This window comes from Chiloscyllium punctatum, chromosome 32 (assembly GCF_047496795.1).
Source record: "Chiloscyllium punctatum isolate Juve2018m chromosome 32, sChiPun1.3, whole genome shotgun sequence".
Taxonomy (NCBI): Eukaryota; Metazoa; Chordata; class Chondrichthyes; order Orectolobiformes; family Hemiscylliidae; genus Chiloscyllium; species Chiloscyllium punctatum.
In genome coordinates this window covers 63,528,900-63,550,559 of record NC_092770.1, presented here as the reverse complement: position 1 = coordinate 63,550,559, position 21,660 = coordinate 63,528,900, and the positions used below count along the sequence as shown (strand labels likewise).

General features: G+C 43.8%; 1 protein-coding gene across 4 annotated transcripts in view; it reads right to left on the bottom strand.

The window, feature by feature from the left end:
- LOC140458230 (DENN domain-containing protein 5B-like) overlaps positions 1-21,660 on the bottom strand; it is a 297,730-nt gene that overhangs the window by 83,433 nt on the left and 192,637 nt on the right. For all 4 annotated transcript variants that reach the window (XM_072552507.1, XM_072552508.1, XM_072552509.1 and 1 more), the window contains one exon: positions 16,348-16,535. In XM_072552507.1, coding sequence (XP_072408608.1) covers positions 16,348-16,535 — 188 coding nt within the window. The remainder of the gene's footprint in view (positions 1-16,347; positions 16,536-21,660) is intronic.

Sequence of the window (21,660 nt, the reverse complement as noted above, 5' to 3'; positions counted from 1 at the left end):
GTGTGGAGAAAGTGAAACTGAGTCAAACATACAACCATCCTTTCCCTCTTCTGAAAACCCATCCACAAAGCAGGAGAGGAGGGAACAAACCAAGACGGAAAAGGCAATCCACTGCACTCCTCAGTCCCATGTAGAATCTGTCATGGCAAACTACCAGTGTGCCCCACGAGTGGCGAACCAAGGTCAGTATCAATGAAACCCAGCTCCTTAGCTCAGCTCAGTCCCCATCTCCTGCCCTGAAATCAGGACATGAGGTCCAGTCTGTCTCTCCCTCTCTCTCTAGCTCAGCTTCTTTACATGGGAAACCAACAACAACAACAACAAAAAGTTTTTATTAGTTAGCTTGGCTGCTTGGCACTGTGATGGTTATTAATCATTCAGTTTAATTAATTATTAATTGCTTTGGAATCGTTTATTTCCTGAAATTCCTGTTTCCTGTCATTACAATGGTTATCTTTCTGAAATTTGCTTACCAGTCCGCATATGAAACGTTTTGGACACCCTGCCGTAAAGATTAGCACAACAGTTTGTTACAGCTCCCAAGCTTGCTCGTGAAAGATGGCTAGGCGGAAATGGGTCCTGCTGATGCTGGAGATCAGAGTCAAGATTAGAGTGGTGCTGGAAAAGCACAGCAGGTCAGGCAGCATCCGAGGAGCAGAAAAACCGATGTTTCAGGCAAAAGCCCCTCCTGTTGAAGGGCTTTTGTCCGAAACATCGATTTTCCTGCTCCTCAGATGCTGCCTGACCTGCTGTGCTTTTCCAGCACCACTCTAATCCTGCTCGTGAAAGATCACTGGTGGAGAAAGGTTGCCGTGGTAGCTACATAACCATTACTTTCTCAAAGCTTCCACATCTCTCTGATATGTTGGTGTAACCTCACCAAAGATTTACTGCTCTTCACAGTTGAGCACTGACCCTCAACTCCAATTTAAATCAATTATACACCAAGGGGTGAGGTGGTTACGGTGTAATTCCACAAGGTGTACACCTCATTAAAACCGTTTCCAATCCAAGAACTGGATCTAGCCAAACTCATTCTTCATTAGTCAACCAGTTTTCCATCGATCCAACTTTATTCCCATTTATAACCATTCCACTCATTGGGAGAGGTCAACTCGTACTTGTAAAAGGAGGAATGAGAGAGATGGCAAATGCAAGTGTTGTATTGGATAATAGTTCTGAAAGGGTTAATTTTGGAAACTGCATTAACGTTCACTCAATCTGACAATTTAATTACCTTGAGGTGGGGAGTTTAGTTTCAGATCCCACTGGAGACAGATGCAACATCATTGTTTCCTGATCATCCTAATTATAGAGTCATAGAGTCAGAGATGTACAGCACGGAAACAGACCCTTCAGTCCAACATGTCCATGCTGACCAGATATCCCAACCTATTTGCCAGCACTTGGTCCATATCCCTCTAAACCCTTCCTATTCATATACCCATCCAGATGCCTTTTAAATGTTGCAATTGTAGCAGTCCCCACCAATTCTTCTGGTAGCTCAGTCCATACACATACCACTCTCTGTGTGAAAAAGGTGCCATTTAGGTCCCCTTTATATCTTTCCCCTCTCACCCTAAATTTTAAGCTCTCTTGTTCTGAACTCCCTTCATCCCAGGGAAAAGACTTTGTCTATTTATCCTAGCCATGCCCCTCATGATTTTATAAACCTCTATAAGGTCACCCCTCAGCCTCCAACACTCCAGGGAAAACAGTCCCAGCCTATTCAGCCTCTCCCTATAGCTCAAATCCTCCAACCCTGGCAACATCCCTGTAAATCTTTTCTGTAGCCTTTCAAGTTTCACAACATCCTTCCAAAAGGAAGGAGAGCAGAATTGCACACAGCATTTTAAATGTGGCTAACCAATGTCCTGTACAGCTGCAACATGACCTCCCAACTCCTGTACTCAATACCCTGATCAATAAAGGAAAGCATACCAAACACTTTGGCGATTGAATCTAACAAGTCAATGTAACTTGTAAATATTTTTATTCTACTTGTTCAGAAACATTAAGACAGGTTTAAGCTAGGCCTTCTAGCCTGGAGGTTCCATACACACACCACCCTCTGTGGGAAAAAGCTGTCCATTAGGTTCCTTTTAAATCTTCCTCCTCTCACCTTCAACCCATACCCTTTAGTTTTGGACTCCCCCATTCTAGGGAAATGACCTTGGCTATTGACCCTAACCATGCCCCTCATTATTTTAAAAACCTCTATAAGGTCGCCCCCTAGCCCTACACCCAGTTCAGAATGGAGGAGGGAATTTAAACTGTTTGTGTGTTTAATGAGGATTCCACCCCAACCATTTTTTAAAAAATCATTCACAGGATGTGGTTGTCACTGACTGCACAATTACCTATTATCAATCCATTGAACTCAGTGGCTTACTGATCCATTTCAGAGGGCAGTTAAGAGTCAACTACATAGCTGTGGGTCTGGTGTCACGTGAAGGTCAGATCAAGCAAAGGTGGCAGATTTATTCCTCTAAAGGACGCTAGTTAACCGGATGGGGTTTTACAAATATTGACCATGGTCATCATTGGACCACCTTTTTAAAAAAAATTATTTCACAGTTTTAGGGATTTCAGATTTCACCATCTGCCATCGTAGAATTTGAACCCTTTTATCTCAATCATTTGTCTGAGACTCTGGATTGTTAGTCTCGTGAATATTACCATAGCCTCTCTCTGGTAATGGTTGGTACCACAGCAAACATACTAAGGAGGAAGTCCTTCTGTACGGGTTTGGAAATTCAGACTTTCATCCTCAACTCTAGGTGCACTTTCTCTATCCTGTTAAGTTCCTGATATATCTCAAGAGAGTCTCTGGCTACCATGCCTGAGGAGTCATGTTTTACAGCTCACCAATGTTAAAGGCATCAGCCTCAATGTAAGACCATCTCGAACACAGATCTCCAGATTTTATCCATCCACACCCCTGTGATGTTTATGTAAGAATTCTGGAAACTTAATATAAATAAAAAGGATAGCTTATTTCATCATCTCTACTCTCCTCCCTAGAAGGCACAGAGCTTTTATTGTAGTTTCTAAGGTGCCAACAGCTTTCTAGTCCTCCAGCCAGGGTGCCTAGTCTTCACGTTGAATCTGATACTGAAGTGCCTTTAGCACAGCTGTACTTGATGCCATTCTGACCCACTCCTACTGCATTTAGAGACCAATCTAAGTCTGCAAATCAGCACTTTAGTTGATACTCTGTATTGTGTACAATACATGTTGGAGAAACAACATTGCCTACTGCAGTTGATATGAGTGAAGGACACACTGCCCAAAGCATTCTATATCACTGTGGAACTCTCACACGGTGAACTGAATAGTACAATCTGAAGGACTCATACACTTTATTGGATTGAGTACATTGTGAAAGACACACACACACACGTACATTGTGAAAGACACACACACACACTGCAAAGTGCATTCAACATATTGCAGGGCTCTCTCACACTATATTCCATAGTGCAATCTGAGGGAAACATATTCTTTACTGCATTGAGTATATAGTGAAGGACACAAACAGTATATTGCATTCTCCCTTACAGAAAGATAGACATACGTGTGCTGCATGATATGGTCTGAAGGACACATTCTTTATTGCACACAGTATATTGTGAAGCACACATATTCTGTACCGTATAGTCTGTGCATCCTTCAGTATGAATTCAATAAAGCGCTGCCGATATCTTGTTTGGTTGTGTAAAGGGGAATAGTTACAAGTGATTCATTAGGATCATATATTTATCATGATGTTCTGACAGAACAGTTCCTCGGAGGGTTCAATTCTCCTGGTTTTGGAATACTTATAGTCGGCAGGATGTATTCAGATGAAGAAAAGCCCATTTGACTTCATCCCAGGGACAGCACCACCCGACTAGTACTCAATCTAGCTGTTTCTTAAATTGATTCAGTGCCTAGACGTCAATTGTCCAACCTGATAATCTAGCAATCACATTCTAGTGTACAAAGGTCTCACATATCCCTGTCCTAACATAGCTCAGTGGTAGCAAGTTCAAATGAACACAGCACATCTGAATGAAGGACAGAATCCTTTACAGATGGAATCCTGTCACAGGTACCATCTTTCAGATGGGCTATTCTAATCAGACCTCTTCATCTCTCTTCAAGAAGAGCAGGGTCCCTCTCCTTGGATTTTCCCATTAAATTTTCCTATTTCCTTTTATAAGGTCCTGCCTCCATCTACACAATTTACTTTGCCTCCTAACTTATGAGGTATTTGCAAACCCAACACATTTAACTCTACTCTATAATCAAGGTTACTGAGAGTGGTGTGGGGTGGTGGGGGGGAGGGGGGATGGGGTGGTTGGGAATGGTGAGAAAGCTGAGTTTCCAGAACCGATTCCCAGAGGTACATTTGACTTATCACATGATGCCGATTTCAGAATAACCCTTTGTCCTTACTTTGCTTACTATCTCTGAACCAATACTGACTCATGTTGCTAACTATCACTGAACCAATACTGACTCATGTTGCTAACTATCACTGAACCAATACTGACTCATGTTACAAGATTCCTCCATGTCTTTCTCTTTGTTCCTTAATTAACTGTCTCACCGCCCTGAATGACAGCAGAATGCTTTATAGACACATCATCAGTGAGATGGAGTCATCACTAATAAGTGATGCCCAGCAGGCTCATTGGTGTATCACTACACTGCCAACTTTATTAAAGCTCCCCAGAGCTACTTCGACTGCAGTCTCAAGGTTCCAACACATTCATTTCATGGCGGACGTGCAAAATTGCAGGAGCTGCAAGTGTAATATATCTAGCAAACATCTGCCAGTAACAAGACCCCAGGCAAACATGGAAGGTAATGGTTTAAACTGACAGCACTCTCATTCCAGTTGCATTGTACAAAGCTGGTAGTAAGCAAATTGCAGTTGAAGAGTGTGGTGCTGGAAAAACACAGCTGGTCAGGCAGTATCCGAGGAGCAGGGAAGTCGATGTTTTGGACAAAAGTCCTTCATCAGGAATTAGGCTTATTCCTGGTGAAGGGTTTATGCCTGAAACATCGACTCCCCTGCTCATCGGATGCTGCCTGACTGGCTATGCTTTTCCAGCACCACACTCTTCGACGCTGATCTCCAGCATCTGTCTCGCTTTCTCCTAGTAAGTAAATTGCAGGCAATGGAGTCACTTTCATGTTGGACATGGTTTATTCCTTTTACAGTTAAAATAAAAGAATCTATGAGGCTATGGTGAACTTTGTGTTACAATAAGTCTGGCTTCACCAGACTCTGTGTCGGAGCAACTTGCCCCCCTTTTATACTTCTGACAAGTGATGAAGTGAGTTTGTCATTAGGCAGGGGAAGGTTGTTAATTATGGGGGTATTGTAGTTTGTTAAATGCCTCATTAACACCTCACATACCACATGTTCAGCCTCCTATCTTAGCAAACTCGCCAAACAAGCTAGATATCGAGTATTCATGGCATGGAAACCAGAATGGGTACCCAACAATTTCACTTGTTTCAGGTTTTGGACACCAGACATCAATGGTTCAGGGCTCGCTCCATAGGTACTAGCTAGACACCCGCCCCCAAGTTCATGGACATTGGCATCTGCCATGTACCAGCTTTTGAGAACTCTCATCTCCGATCCCTTGAGAAGAGCTTCTGCACTTTAATACGATTCTTATTGTAATAGCTGCAGCAAGGACATTGTGTGTTCAGGGACCAGCCCCCAGCTCCTATTTGGGCCAGGCTGCATCTCCAGCTGTCCATAATGCTCACTTGACTCTAAAACTGCCTGGATACTCACAGCAGCCCAAACTTTGCAACACCTTTATTGCACTTAGAATTATAGAATCCCTACAGTGTGGGATCAAACCATTCGGCCCAAGTCCATACCGATCCTCTGAAGAGTAACCCACCCAGAGCCCTACACTACTATCCTACATTTACCCCTAACTAATGCCCCACCCCACACATCCCTGAACACTATGGGCAATTTAGCATGGCCAGTCCACTAATCTGCACATCTTTGGACTGTGTGAGGAAACTGGCACACCCAGAGGAAATCCAAACAGACAGTCACCCAAGGCTGGAATCGAACCCAGGCACCTGGCACTGTGAGACAGCAGTGCTTACCACTGAGCCAACTTTTTGCCCCACTTGGCCCCTCAGCCAGAGATATGTCCAAGGACAGCAGTATTGCCATGTCATTTAGCATGGACGCAAGATCTGTCATGGTTATCAGCACAGTCAAGCCAAGAGTCCCTACATAGTAAGTCATGGGCAGCCTCTGATCCCACTCCAGAGCCCTAGACACAGTCAGTCAGTCACCAGGATGGTCAGAGTCAGGACTGTCTCCACTTGGGGGGTGAGGAGGCAAATAACAAGAAGCCCACCACCCACTCAGAGTCATTCTGTCCTTTTATGGGCTGTATTCTCTCTGGAATGAGAGTGAGGTGGATATTAACAGAGCTAAAAGTGGGTGGTTCAGCTGTTATTGCTGGTGCAAGTGGGGACGTGTCCCGAGTGAGAGACCTGGCAGCACAGAGGGCACGGAAGGTTAGTGAGTCAGAGGTTGGGGTGGGTGAGAGTGGGTGAGGGAAGATGTTGCATGCAATAGTGAGAGAGGTAGAGAATGAGCCTTGGTGTGATGTCAGTAGAGCACAGGAGATGGAGTGAATGTGAGGTATTGAAGAGAAAATGCTGGACGTGATGATGGTGGAGTGGAGGAGGCCACTGACTCTCTTCCTCCAGTGCTGGGCATTCGTCCAGATGGATGAGACTGCACTGACCCGGTGGTAATCTTCCAGGTTGGCATGATTGAGTGTCATTGCTTCCCCGCTGAACCTGGGGGAAAATGACATCCCATAAATGGGGTGGCACGGTGGCTCAGTGGTTAGCACTGCTGCCTCACAATACTAGGACCTGGGGTCGATTACTGCCTCGGGTGACTGTCTGTGTGGAATTTGCATGTTCTCCCCATATCTGAGTGGGTTTCCTTCAGGTACTCTGGTTTACTCCGAAAATGTGTAGGTTAAGTGCATTAGTCAGGGGTAAATGTAGAGTAATAGGATAGGGGAATAGGTGAGCTACTCTTTGGAAGGTTGGTGTGGACTTCATGGGCCTGATGGCCTCGTTTCCACACTGCAGGGATTCTGTGATTCACCTGTGTATCATCCTCACCTGCAACAGCTCCAGATCCATGCCCACAAAGTTGGGCACCAATTTTTCCTTGTCTAGCATGTGTGGAACAAATGTTAGGAACCGTGCAGGAAAGTTCCAGACTGACAGTGCTTGCTTGGGTGCACAATCGCCATTTAAAATTGGTGAGGTCAGTGAATTCTGGGATATCCTGGCAGTGGACATGTTGTTCCAGGAATGGTGCACGGTAGGATGGGGCTAGAATCGAACAGGAGAGATGCCAGAGGGATAGAGTAAGAAATTAATGAGGTCTGTGTGGTAAAACTCAGTGAGAAAACTAGTTTGGCCTCACGATGAGAGACCCTCCAAAAACTTTGATACACCTGGCATTTCGCAGCCTAATTCAAGCACTTTAGAAAGACAACAAGGATTTCTCATCACCCACTGTATCCCCAAATCAATTCAGCCTCAAGTTCCAAATCCCCCTTAACCTCAGTAAAGAAGAATGGTCAACACCTCCCTAATGCTTCTAATAATGACTTTAAATCTATGGCTGGATCATAGCCAGTGTGAGTCAGCTCCTATTTAATCAATCTAGGCCCTTCATAATTTTGTACTATTCCATCATATTAGTAAATCTCCACTCAGCTTATTCTGTTCCAAAAAAAATACAACTCCAGGCTATGACACCGTTCCTTATCCTCCTAAAATTCTCCAGACCAGGCAACATCTTCATAAAGTGATGTTGGCTCATTAGTGTGATCACATCCTTTCTGCATCAATTTGACCTGTCCTGTAGCTGTGATCCAACAAAGATATTATGCATTTCTATAATAAGTTCCTTGCTCTAATCTTCAGTTAATGCAGGCAAGGATCACTGTAAAGCAATCAGATGAATCAGATATTAGCGACTGTCACAACTTTCCTCATAATGTCACACCAGCACTCTACTGGCACCCTTATTAAAACCAACGGATCGGATCAAAGCAATATAGTCCTGTCACACACAGTCAGGAATGATCACAGACATTTCAACAACTAAAGCAAGTAGGCTTCCTAAACACCTCAAAAGATGGAGGAGCTCAGGATGAGATCAAGACATTGAAAGTTTTCAAGGAAAACTTCAATAGAAACTTGTTAATGAGTTTGTATGCTTATGGAAACACAGTAGGGAATGGGAACGATCGGATAGGTATTTCAAACAGTTGGCACATAAACTCGGATTGAATAGCTTTTCCTGCATCGTCCTATGCTAGCCTGGGGACACTGAAAAGCCCAGTTGCTAGATCCAGTCCAATGTAGAGCTCAGTGCTATTGTGTGAATTGTCTCACAATACAATTGGAGCTTCTGTTTACCAGGAGGTTGCCTGGTATGGAGGATATTAGCTATGAAGAAAGGTCGGATAGACTGAGTTTGCTTTCGCTGGAATGTAGGAGGTTGAGGGGCTATCTGACAGAAGTTTATAAGATTGTGAATGACGTGGATAGAGTAGAAAGGATGAGCCCTTTTCTCAGGGTGGAGGGGTCAATTACAAGTTCATAGTGCAGGGGAAACATTTGAAAAAGATGTGTGAGGCAAGTTTTTCCACACAAAGAGTGGTGAGTGCCTGGAACACATTGCCAGAGGAGGCGATGGAAGCAGACACATAATAGCATTCAAGAGGCACTTGGATGAATCCATGTAATAGATGGGAATAGAGGGATAAGGATTCTGTAAGTGAAGGCAGTTTTGGAACGGAAGGGCAAAATATGTTGGTGCAGGCTTGGAGGGGCCAAAGGGCCTGTTCCTCTGCTATATTGCTCTTCGTTTTAAACACCGCACCCAAGCTTTGGACAAGCAAATGGCTGGTTACGACTGAATGTGTTTACTTAACTAGCAGCATATTGGACTTCTGCTCCAATTTCACACCATTAATAATCTCTTTAATTTTCAAATGCAATACTGATGATCTGTGAACACCTACACAAGTGTGCAGGGTTGACTGAAAATGATCAAACGGCCTATTTCTGGGAATTCGAGTGTATAAATCTGACGGTATCAGTCCAGTCTCCAGACCTTAAAATCTCTCATTGTCTACTTAATTCTGCTAATCTATCTCTGGCTAAAGAATCTGCAGTAGCCAAATTTATATTTGCTTTTTAGAGACAGAGACATTGAAGAAGATTGCTCTTACAGTCTTTCACAAGTTCAAAACACATTTTCATTTAAGCTGACACACATCCTCTGGAAAACGGTGAAATTCGATTTGGGCTGAAGTAAGACTGTATTCCAATGAAACAATCATCTGACAATTGCATAGATTCAAAGCAATCAGGATAATACAAGCCGCACACCAAGTAATCAGTATTTCTTTGATACAGTTTTCACATTTCGACTGAAGACCTGGAAATTGCTAGTCCTTGTCTGTTACAGACTGCAGTTTAACTCAGCTGGCATTTCATCATTGGTTTTGCTTATTCCCTATCATGATTTTTTTCATCCTTTCATGGTCTTCAGTGTAACTTTTACGTGTTTTTGGTGGTAATAGCAACAGGAGTACGCTATTCAGCCCCTTGAACCTGCACCACCATTCCAAAGTAGTGGGGCAGTGGCATAATGGTATTATTGCTGGACTATTAATCCAGGTAATGTTTGGGGTATGCAGGTTCAAATCGCATCAAGATAGATGGGGGAATTTGAATTCAGTTTAAAAAAAACTTGGAACTAAGATTCTAATGATGACTATGACTCCATTGTTGATTGTCAGGAAAAATTCATCTGGTTCATTAATGCTCTTTAGGTAAAGAAACTGCCATCCTTACCTAGTCTGGACTACATGAGACTCCCATGTTGCCCATGGCAACATGTCTGACTCTTAATTGCTCTCTAGGATGGACAATAAATGCTGGATTTTTTTTAAAAAGCAGATTTGTAAGCAGATACTCACCTTGGACCTGTAATACATCAATCCCTAACAAAAATCTGTTAAACTTAGTTCAGGCATCTTCATTGAACCCCAGCCTTTTGTGGGAAAGATCCAACCTTACTCCTCACATGAAGAACTTTGACTTTTTTCACTTATTCACTTATGGGACCTGGGCATTATTGGCCAGGTCAATGTTTTATTGCCTGTCTCTAGTTGCCCTTGAGAAAGTGGTGGTGAGCTGCCTTCTTGAACCATTGCAGTCCATGTTGGTGAATGGATATTATCAGTAAATAACCCTCTCATTTTCAACCACCCCTCCAATGATTCCCACAAACCCAGAGAAATTGCTTTTCTTCAGCTCCAGTAGATAAATCTGCTCTCCATCATCAAAGCCTCAAATAGATGAGTTGTTCATCCTCAATGTTAGCAAGTGACGAATTCAGAGTGTGTTCAAATCCCATGACAGTACGATAATTTGAATTCAGTTTATTTTTCAAAATCTGGGATTAAAAGCTGACGTCGATTTTAAAAATAAAGATCGTGATGCTGTTTTGGAATGCTGTGGAAATGGGGCTTGAGGTACTGGAATTAATGTATCTGGACAAAGTAGGGTCTGATGTCTGTTCGAAAAAATATAAAAATAGACAGACCTTTTTTGCTGCAATCCGTGTAATGCATCTGTGCTATCAGGTTAAAAATGCAGCTGTTTCACACAGTTAAACAGTCTCAAGGTTGATGCTATCTAGGTCAGTTGTTACAAGGCTTTAGATAAGGAACCTCTATAACCTCCTGAATAAAGCTGAGCATGCTCTTGTTTCGTTTGAGTGAGTTTGTCATTAACCAGCTCCATAGGATTTCAAAAGGTTATCCCTTTGCTGATCGTTTGGGATCTAGCACTGGGCATCTCAGGATTTGTCTACATTTTGAAATCTATTTCCTACTTCCATACTGTAGGGATTCTGTGAAATTTACTAAGATAGTTATTTCTGTTGCAAAGTACATTCACTCCCATTGTATAAAATCCTGCTGGATCAAACCCTCTCCCGTGAGGAGAATTTTCCTTTTGAATAGATTAGATTAGATTCCCTACAGTGTGGAACCAGGCCCTTCTGCCCAACCAGTCCACACCGACCCTCCGAAGAGTAACCCACCCAGACCCATTTTCCTCTGACTAATGCATCTAACACGATGGGCAATTTAGCATGGCCAATTATAGATCTTTATGCATAGAATGCATGTGATACTGGCTCAGCCAACATAACTGCCCAACTCTAGCTGTCTTGGAGAAGGCAGCAATTAGCTGCTTCTTGAACCACTGCAACCCATATGGTATTGCTCTACCTGCAGTGATGTTCAGGAGAGAGGTCCCAGATTGTACCTCAGTGAGAATGAAGGGGCAGCAAAACAGATCCAAATCAGAATGGTGTGTGGCTTGCAGAAGAACTTGTGGTCTTCCCTTGCTTCTGCTGTCTTCTAGATGATAGAGACAAGAAAACTGCAGATGCTGGGACCCGAAACGTCAATTTCTCCACCTCCTGATGCTGCTTGGCTTGCTGTGTTCTCCCTCCTGCCTGTCCATTCTAGTTGGTAGAAGCTACTGCTTTTAGAAAAGCTGTTGACAAACAATAGTCTTTGCTGCAGTACATTCTTGAGGTGGTATGTATCCCAGCCACGGAGGGATGGTGATGGAGAGAGAGACGTGGAGTGCTTTATCCAGCATCGTGCTGAGCTGCTCGAGTTTTGTCTTGGAGCTTTATTCATCCAGAGACATAGATTGTGATCCATCAGGCTCCTGAATCACGCATTTGAACATACGTCATTTCCAGCAATACAAATGAAACACATTACAAACTCAACTAAATTGGTTATTGGCATAGCTACTGGCATACTCAGAATTGTTCAGCAAGTGATGCCCAATCACAGAATCACATCTAACAACAGACAGGTTTGGATGTGTAAGCACAGACTGAGCACACTGTTTAACATGAACAACCCAAGAGATGTCCTGAGTTGATTAACCAGCCATCTGGACACAGCTCATACGCAGTTGCCTGAAGCTATAGATATTCACTTGCATGGGCCTGTTCTCTGCAAAGAAGAGGCATATGCAAAACCTTGAGGTGCCTGATACTCATTTTCAGAAGTGGGCCCAATGTCCCAGTTATTGAGGTGGCCTTGGTACCTGGCCACCTCCACCTTCACATTGAGTGTGTTGCTGAGGATCTACAAACAAAAAGAGCTTCTGCAGTAGGGACACAGAGGAGACAGAGTTAGAAGCTCTTGCACCATGTAAAAGGCATAGGCAGGCCAAGCCAGGCAGGAGGGGGAATTGGAGCATCGAGAAATGGCCCAAATTGTGATTCCCATATTAAAATCTGGATTGTGTATCAGCCTTATTTGGTAGAAGGCACACCTAGTGCTGTTAAATCCAGGTCAAGGCTTCCTTCTCGAACAGAATTACATTCTAGATGCCTACAACGGGAAACAACTAGGAAATGTCAACAATTGTGCTCTGTTTCATTGGGAGACCAAGAGTACCCAAGAAGCAGAGATTGCTGGGAAACTGTACAAATAAAACTAATTGAAATATGCCTCATTTTCGATCCTAAAAGAGCCAATTATATATGCAAACCGGCTAGATAGCCATTGACAAACCCAGCATTGTTGTTGAACAGCACAGAGCACATTATAACCACTTGAATTAAGCTATTAACTTGATATCCACTGGTGTTGCTGTCTATTACAGTTCAGACATGATAAATATGCCTTCCACCAGGTAAATATTGGATAACAGTGAAGTCTTGGACTGGAGAGCCACACAGTGGATCCAATGGAAGAATAATGTTCTTCCAAGCACAAGACGCAGTTCCACCATCAACCTTTGAACACCAGTCCCCTCATTCAGTAACTTGTGGCAAAATCAGAGGAGAAAGCCTGACGGGATACAACACCACACTGGAGTTAGAGCTATCTCTCATTCTAACAGAACAAGAATCAGCCATTCAGCTCATCAAGTCTATTCTGCCATTTAATTAAAATCTGGTCGATCTGTATCTCAATTACTTTTAACTGCCCTGGATCCATATCCTTTGATACCTTTACCTAACAAAAATCTATGAAACTCACTTTTGCGAATTTCTATTCATCAAGTTTTTTGTTTGGAAGGGACAGGGTGTTGGAATAAGTGCCAGATTTGTACTTTTTTTAATTGGTTAAACTGGTATCCTCTTTGCTGTAGATGATCTGAGGATCGAAATGGTTTTACCTCCTCCTGCTGCATGGGGAAGCGCAAGCAAGAGCTTGTTAAACGTCTCCTGGTTATAACTGCAAAGGATAAAAGAGAGAAGCTTTCCCCTCTATCTATTATTCTAACACTCAGCAAGAGACCAACAAAATGGCTGTTGATAAACTCTCAATGATCAGCAACTGCACTTGAGATGAAATGTAATATTCTTAAAAGGCAACGAAGCCTTCACTGTATAGTACCTTTCATACCCAAAGGTTATCCCAAAGGACTTTGCAGCCAAATAAATATTTTTGAAATGCTATAGATGTTGTAATGTAGGAAATACAGCAGCCAAATTGGACACAGCAAGCTCCCACAAAGCACTTATCCCCCTCCAATGGTCCCCACTGGTATCAATCTTCAGCCAATTTATTTCACTTCACATGACAGCAAGAAATGGTCGGAGGCATTAAATACTGCCACGTGCCCTGATAACATTCCAGTAATAGACGGAAGACTTGTGCTCCAGAACTTGTCACTCCCCTAGCCAAGCTCTTCCAGTACAGTCACAACACTGGCACCTATCTGACAATGTGGAAATTTGCCCAGCTACATCCTGTACAAAACAAAAGCAGGACAAATCCAATCCAGCCAATTATTGTCCCATCAGCCTCCTCTTGATCATCAGTAAGGCGATGGAAGGTGTCATTAACAGTGCTATCAAGCAGCACCTGCTCAGCAATAACCTACCCATTGACGCCCAGTTTGGGTTCTATCAGGGCCACTCAGCTCATGACTTTGTTACAGCCTTGGCTCGAACTTGGACAAAAGAGTTGAATTCCAGAGGGGAGGCGAGAGTGACAGCCCTTGACATCGAGGCTGCATTTGACTAAGTGTGGCATCAAGGAGCCTGAGCAAAACTGGAATCAATGGGAATAAGGGGGGCAAACTCTCCACTGGTTAGAGTCATACCTGGAACACAGGAAGATAGTTGGGCTTATTGGAGTTAGCCAGCCCAGTTCCAGGACATTTCTGCAGAAATTTCTCAGGGTGGTATCCTTGGCTCAACTATCTTCAGCTGCTTCATCAATGACCTTCCCTCCATCTTCAGGTCAGAAGTGGAGTAGTTTACTGATGACTGCACAATTTCCAGCTCTATTCATGATTCCTTAGATACTGAAGCAGTCCATGTCCAAATGTAGTAAGACATGGACTATTTCCAGGTTTGAAGTGACAAGTGGCAAGTTATGTTTGTGTCAGGTAGGGCAAGGAAATGACCAACTCTAATAAGAGGCAATGTAACTATTCACCCTTGATGTTCTACTGCATTACCATCACTGAATCCACCCACTATCAACACTCTGGGAGGGATGGCGTGGTGGGATGTTTGATGGTGTGGTGTTACCATTGACCAGCATCTGAAATGGACCAGTCATATAATTGTAGTGGCTACAAGACCAGGTCAGAGGCTAAGAATACTGCAGCGAATATCTAACCTTTTGTCTTCCCAAAGCTTGTCCAACATCTACACGGCACAAGGGAATGTGATGAACTTGCCGGGATGAGTGCAGCTTCAACAACACTCAAGAAGTTCAACGCTATCCATGGCAAAGCAATCCATTTGATTGGCACCACATCCATGAACATCTGTTCCCTCCATTTCTGATGTTCCAGAATAACAGTGGGTACCATCCACAATATACACTGGAGAGATTCATCAACGGTGTTCCAACATCATTTTCCAAACCGAGAATCACATCCATTTGGAAGGACAAGGGCAGCAGATATATGGGAACATCACCCCATCAAGTTCCCCTCCAAGCCACTCATCTTCCTGACAAAGAAATACATCACTGTTCCTTCACTGTTACTCCCTAACAGCATTGTGGGTCAACCCACAGCAGGTGGATTGCAGCGGTTCAACAAGACAGCTCACCATCACCTTATCAAGGGGTAACTAGGGATGGGCCATAACCGCTCCCGTGAATGAAGTAAAAGGTTTGGGAGAAGATTGGGAAACATCACAGAAGCGCTTCACAGGAGGCTCCCAAGCACTGAGGATGTCACCTAGACAGGGGACGAAACGTCTGCAACACATTCCCAGCTCAGCGAACAGAACCACAACATTGAAGTAAAAACGCAGCAAATAACAACCAAATAACATTTTTTTGTGTGTGGAACGTTGATTGAGGAATAAATGAATGGCCAGTACACCAAGAGATAAACCTCATCCATATTTAGTGCCTTTTATATGCTAAGAGGAAAGACAGGGCCTCTGTTTAAATCTTTCATGTGAAAGAAAGAAGGAATGTCCAACAATATGGCACTCCCTCATTGTGCAGGACTATGCTGCTCGGGTTATGGAATGGGACTTGGACCAACACAGCCATCTGAGACAGGGATTGCTATTCACTATGAGTGGTCAATCATTGACACATAGCAATCAGATATTTCAGATACTTTAAGAATCAAAGAGGTGCAGCTGAGCTGAGGATGTTCACATATTGAATGGTACAGTTGGTTGAGCAGTCCATGCATGGCCTGCTAGTTTATCTCATAGTGTGGAAGCAGGCCATTTGGCCCATCATGTCCACTCTGACCGTCTGAAGAGTGTCCCACCCAGAGCCACATCCTTACCCTGTGATCCTGCATTTCCCATGGCCGATCCACCTAACCTGCACATCCTTGGACCATGGAAGGAAACCCACACAAAAAAAAAGTCACCTGAGACTAGAATCGAATCCAATTCCCTGGTGCTGCAAGGCACAACACTAACCACTGAGCCACCGCACCATTCTTGTGAAAGAGGGGTAGGACAGCTTGAAGTTAGGTATAATACAAAAATTGTGGCCCAGCAGCCTGTCAGAGAATTAACATCAAACGATTTTCATTGCAGTGTCCCTGCTCTCCAACTCCCAACTCCCTTCCTGGGGTTGAGAGTACTGATGTCACCATCCCTTCCTATTTACAGGCCAAGCCCCATCTCCTGGAAGCGTTAGCGTGGATGCACTTATCCCAACGCTTGCTGTGTTTATCCAGCCATGGAGTGGACCCCTGCCTCACCCAGACTCTTGCTCTTACCTCTTGCGGCAGCTCCAACTTGGACCGGTCATTGGGCTCCTTGGACTGCAAGCCCATCAGGTATGGAACAGGAGCGTCGAGGAAGTGCAGCAGGGAAGCCGGGAGAATGGGAACGTAGACATGCTGCCACTGGAAGGGGAAGAGGAGCGTCGTGATTCCCTCAGCTACCGTCATCAGCCGCTGGTAATCTGAAAGCGGACAGTTATTGGTGTTTATTTCTTGGTGGGAAGCACAGGAGAGGAAGGTTTCAAAACTTTAACAAAAAAAGTTAACAAAAACCATCATCCCACCAAATGTTCAGTTTTTTTCAACAGTCTGTTGTCAAAGTCTCTATGCTGAGCTACTTCACAGAACAGCCATTTGCAAAATAGTTACCTTTAAACAACCTATTTGACAATGTTTAACAGACCTATATCGATATGGCAGCAAAAGACTTTCAGAGATCTTGAAGGGTTGTAGAATTAGAGGGTGATCCCACAACCACAGGGCTAGGCCCGTGCTGGGTGCTCAGAATACAAGGATGAGAATTTTAAAACTGAGGCAGTACCAGGAAAGAGCCAGTGGAGGTCAGCAGGAGGATAGGTGGATAGGATTCCATCAAAATAAGAGTAGGAGTAGGAGAGACTTGGATGAGTTCAGGCTTGCACAGGGTGTAAGATGAGAGGGGGCCAGGAGTACATTGGAATTGGCAAGCCCACAGATAACAAAGGCATTAAGCTACCAAAACTGGGGGCATATATGTAAGGTAAGAGGGGAAAGGTTTAAAAGAGACCTGAGAGGCTACTTTTCCACACTGAGTGTGGATTGCATACGGAATGAATGGCCAGAGAAGTGATAGATGGGGGTAAAGTTAGAACATTTAAAAGACACTTAGACATGTACATGGATAGGAAAGGTTTAGGGGGATATGGGCCAAATGCAGGCAAATGGAAAACTTGGTCAGCATGGATTAGTTGGACCGAAAGGTCCTTTTCCATGCTGTATGGCCCTATGACTGCAACTCGATGGATAAAACACAGAATTGTGGATGCTGCAAATCTGAAACAAAAACAGAAAATTACTGGAGAAACTCAGCAGGTCTGGCAGCATCAATGGAGGGAAAGCACAGTCAACATTTCGATTCCAGTTCTGAAGAAAGGTCACTTATAATTGGTCAACAATTCATTTACGCATGCTTGCCTGAACACCTATATTTTTGCTGAAATATAACGTTGCAATTTTAGTGGAATATCTAATTGATGCGCTTCTTTCCCCTCACCCCACTGTTTTCAACTCCTCTGGCACCCTTTCCTCCACTGAGAAAGAGCCACATGGGTTTTATATTTCCCCGAGGTTACCTGCTCTAGGTTGGCTGTTTGGTACGTGCAGTCATGGTGGGCAGTGAATTTCAGAATTTAGACAAGTACATTTGAAGTGCTGCACCTAATGTCTCAATGGGTAGATTTGAGAGATCACAACAAAGTACAAAAGGGTACAAGTTGAAAAGTGTGACGCTGGAAAAATGCCACGGGTCAGGCAGCATCCAAACAGCAGTAGAGTCAACGTTTCAGGCATAATCCCTCCCGTGCTTTTACAGCGCCACACTTTTCAACTCTAACTCTCCAGCATCTGCAGTCCTCAGTTTCTCCTAGTTGTTCAAAAGGGTAAAAGTAGAGGTAGCTACCTTGATAATTGAGTGCTTCCAACCTGCAAATGACTTTGTCATCCTCTGTGTGCCTTTTAAGGACTGAAGAATTTGTTTGAGATTTTATTCCGCCATCAAGTTAGAGGAGTACAGCTCATTCTGCTGTAACGCATGTTTTGGAAGACAATTGCAGACACTATTTCTAAAGTGCAAACTTTTAAAACACGTGGTGACTGTAACACGATTACATTGCCAATACTTTAAGCAGTGTTTCTAAACTGCAATTTTTCTATAATACACAAGGGTGCGACCTTCACCTTATAGAAGAACTACCTGTAGGCCATTCAGCCTCTGGAGCCTGTTCTACCACTCATTGAGATCTTGGCTGAGCTGTGGCCTAACTCCACATACTTGCCTTTAGCCCATGTCCCTTTACAAAACCAAACTTTAGCCAACTCAGATATAAAATTAACAAATGACCTAGTATCTACTGCCACTTGTGGAAGAGAGTTCCAAACATCTACCATGCTTTGTGTGTAGAAGTGCTTCCTTGGGGGTGGCACACTGGCACAGTGGTTAGCATTGCTACCTCATAGTATTAGGGTCCCAGGTTCAATTCCAGCCTCGGGCAACTGTCTGTGTGGAGTTTGCACGTTGTCCCAGCGTCTGTGTGGGTTTGCTCCGGTTTCCTCCCACAGTCCAAAGATGTGCAGGTCAGGTGAATTGGCCGTTCTAAATTGCCCATAGTGTTAGGTGCATTAGTCCAAGGGAAACGGGTCTGGGTGGGTTAATCTTTGGAGGGTCGGTGTAGACTGGTTGGGTCTGTTTCCACACTATAGGGAATTTAATCTTAATATCTCCTCTGAACGGGCTGGCCCTAATTCTCAGATTTTGCCCCCCTCGTTCTAGAACCCCCAAGCAGTGGAAATAGTTTGTCTTTTCCTGTTACTATCTTGATGTTTCACTTTGGTGGAAGAGCTCTGATCGGAGACCGATAGCAAACATGCAGTCATTGTCAAGGAAATGTTTGCACATGTGGGCAAGACCAGGAAATAGATTAATCTAAGGTTGTCAACTCATCAGTTTAGGAAGATCTTCATCACCCAAACAGCATTCAGAATGTGGATCTGAAAGAGTCATACAAGGTTACAGCGTGGAAACAAGGTCCAACATGTCCATGCCGACCAGTTTTCATGATTAAATTAGTCCCGTATGGCAAAGAAAGAAACAGAAAACGATGCTGATGGATTGAAGGAGACTGTGAGGTGGCCTGTTCCTGGCTTGAAAATTCAACGTAACTGAATTGCAACCTCAATTACACAGAATCTTCAGGGTCATTACGTTCAGATGAATCTCTTCATTTCAAGAACAGATGGGGGAAGGTGACACCTAAAACAATGGGATTGGCCAATCCCTGGAACAGAAATGATCAGGGATCCGCTGCTGATTTCCATTCCAGGACAGGGGAAAAGGAGGTGAATCAGAAAACTGGGGAACCAGTCAGTCAGTCGGAAATATCCACTGAAAGAAAGAACCAGAGTATTGATTGCGGTGAGCAACCCCACTGAAAACAGCACCATTGCCAGGGCAATTTGCATTTATGTAGTACCTCTTAAAAATGGAGGCCATGCTAACCGAAGGAAATATCAGGAGGAGTCAACAATAGTTTTGCCAAAGTGGTTTATAAAAGAAAATTGAAAAAGATTTGATCTGCTTTCTATAATCTTACACAACCACAGAATATTCTAAATTTCTTCACAATCAATTAACTAAAGTTATGTGACAGCATTGGCTAGCATGTGACAGCAAACTTTTAGAATGTGATAAATAAATAGGTAATCTCCTGCAGTGATACGAGTTCATGGATAGATGTTGGGCCAGCACCAGTTCTTTATCGAAATAATGCCAGAGGGGTCATTTTAAGGTCAGGGACAGAAAATACATGCCTCAGGACGTCCCTGGTCCAGACCCCGAGGCCCCCTCCCAGTTCCTGGTTCCTACCATGTCCCACCCCATCACCGCCAAGTTGAGCACAGATGCCTCTGACAACCCCGGGACCTCCTTTAAAGGCTGTAACGTTCCCTTGTTTCAAGTTCCTGGGTCTTTCAAATCAAGCTACAGAGAAGTTTATTTTAATGCCTCATGTGAAAGATGCCCTTCCAACAGTGCAATACCCCCTCAGCCTGGCACAGGGGTTTCAAACTGGACTATGTTCTCAAGTCCTTGGTTCAAACAATTTCAGGCAGCATATAACCCGAGCTGTGTAATTAATTTCAGGGCTAATGCTCGTTTAGATCCAGCAACCCTGGTCAGTCCTTTAAGTGGTCTGACATGACATGCAGTCGGGAGTGTATCTGAACTGTTTGGTCAAATTCCAATGAACCCCAAGACCTTAAACTGACAAGCTTCTGACTCAAAAGTAGATGAATCAAAACTGAATCAAGCGATTACCATTCTCTGTATAAAGCTCAGAAAGGCTGCAGGTTTAGAGAGGGCACGGTAGGATGAAAGGATAACACTGATCATAGCAATGCAAATATTTGCTTTTTGTCTGCACAAAGTACATAAAAGGGGCCTTAGCATTAAGAGATGTGGGTGAATTTTGAATATAACCAGCATTCCATCTCTAAAATAGAGCAGACTGATGCCTTGTCTCATCTGTGTAACCACTGTGCAATTGCAGACATTTATTTTTGGGGTATACATGAAAATACTATTCCCAATTCAGATCGGAAGGAATTTTTCTTATTGCCTGGGTGAGGCAGGACCATATCATTGGAATTTGACCAAACAGTTTGGATACACTCCTGACTGCATGTCATGTCAGACCACTTAAAGGACTGACCAGGGTTGCTGGATCTAAACGAACATTAGCCCTGAAATTATTTACACAGCTCGGGTTATATTTTTAATTCACTGCTTGAAATCGCTTGAACCAAGCGACTGTGCTATATCGGATGGTTAATTTTACAATTACCTCACAGACATCCATAGAATCCCTGAGTGCAGAAAGAGGCCATTGAGTCCATCAAGTTTGCACCGATCCTCTGAACACATCCCACTTAGACCTAGCCCACCATCCTCACAACTCTGCATTTCCCACGGCTAACCCACCTAACCTGCACGTCCTTGAACACTATGAGACAATTTAGCATGGTCAGTTCACCTAACCTGCACATCTTTGGACTGTGGGAGGAAACCGGAGCACCCGGAGGAAACCCACGCAGACACAGGGAGAATGTGCAAACTCCACACAGTCAGTCAGTCACCCGAGAGTGGAATCGAACCCGGGTCCCTGGTACTGTGAGGCAGCAGTGCTAACCACTGAGCCACCATGCTCGTTTTAATCCACTGTAAACAGCCTGATATGTAACTTGTCAAAAGTGCTGACTATCATGAGGAATAAAGACAAGAGCGAGAGGGGCAGTAAATCCAGGCTTCAGCAGTAGAGGTCAGCAGTCCCGCTCAGACCAACCCCCTTTCAATTCCTGTAGTCATCACTAATCAAAGCGGGTTATTATTATGTTGGATTGCTTGTACAACGGGGCTACTCACAGTGTCGTGAATTATTTCACAATCCCCTCGACGCCCGTTCAAGACGGGATGCAACATTGACTGCAAGCTGCACGTACGTCCATCACCTGAGAGCATGCTCAGTTACTAAGGAGATAGCCCCAGCTTGCTCTAGA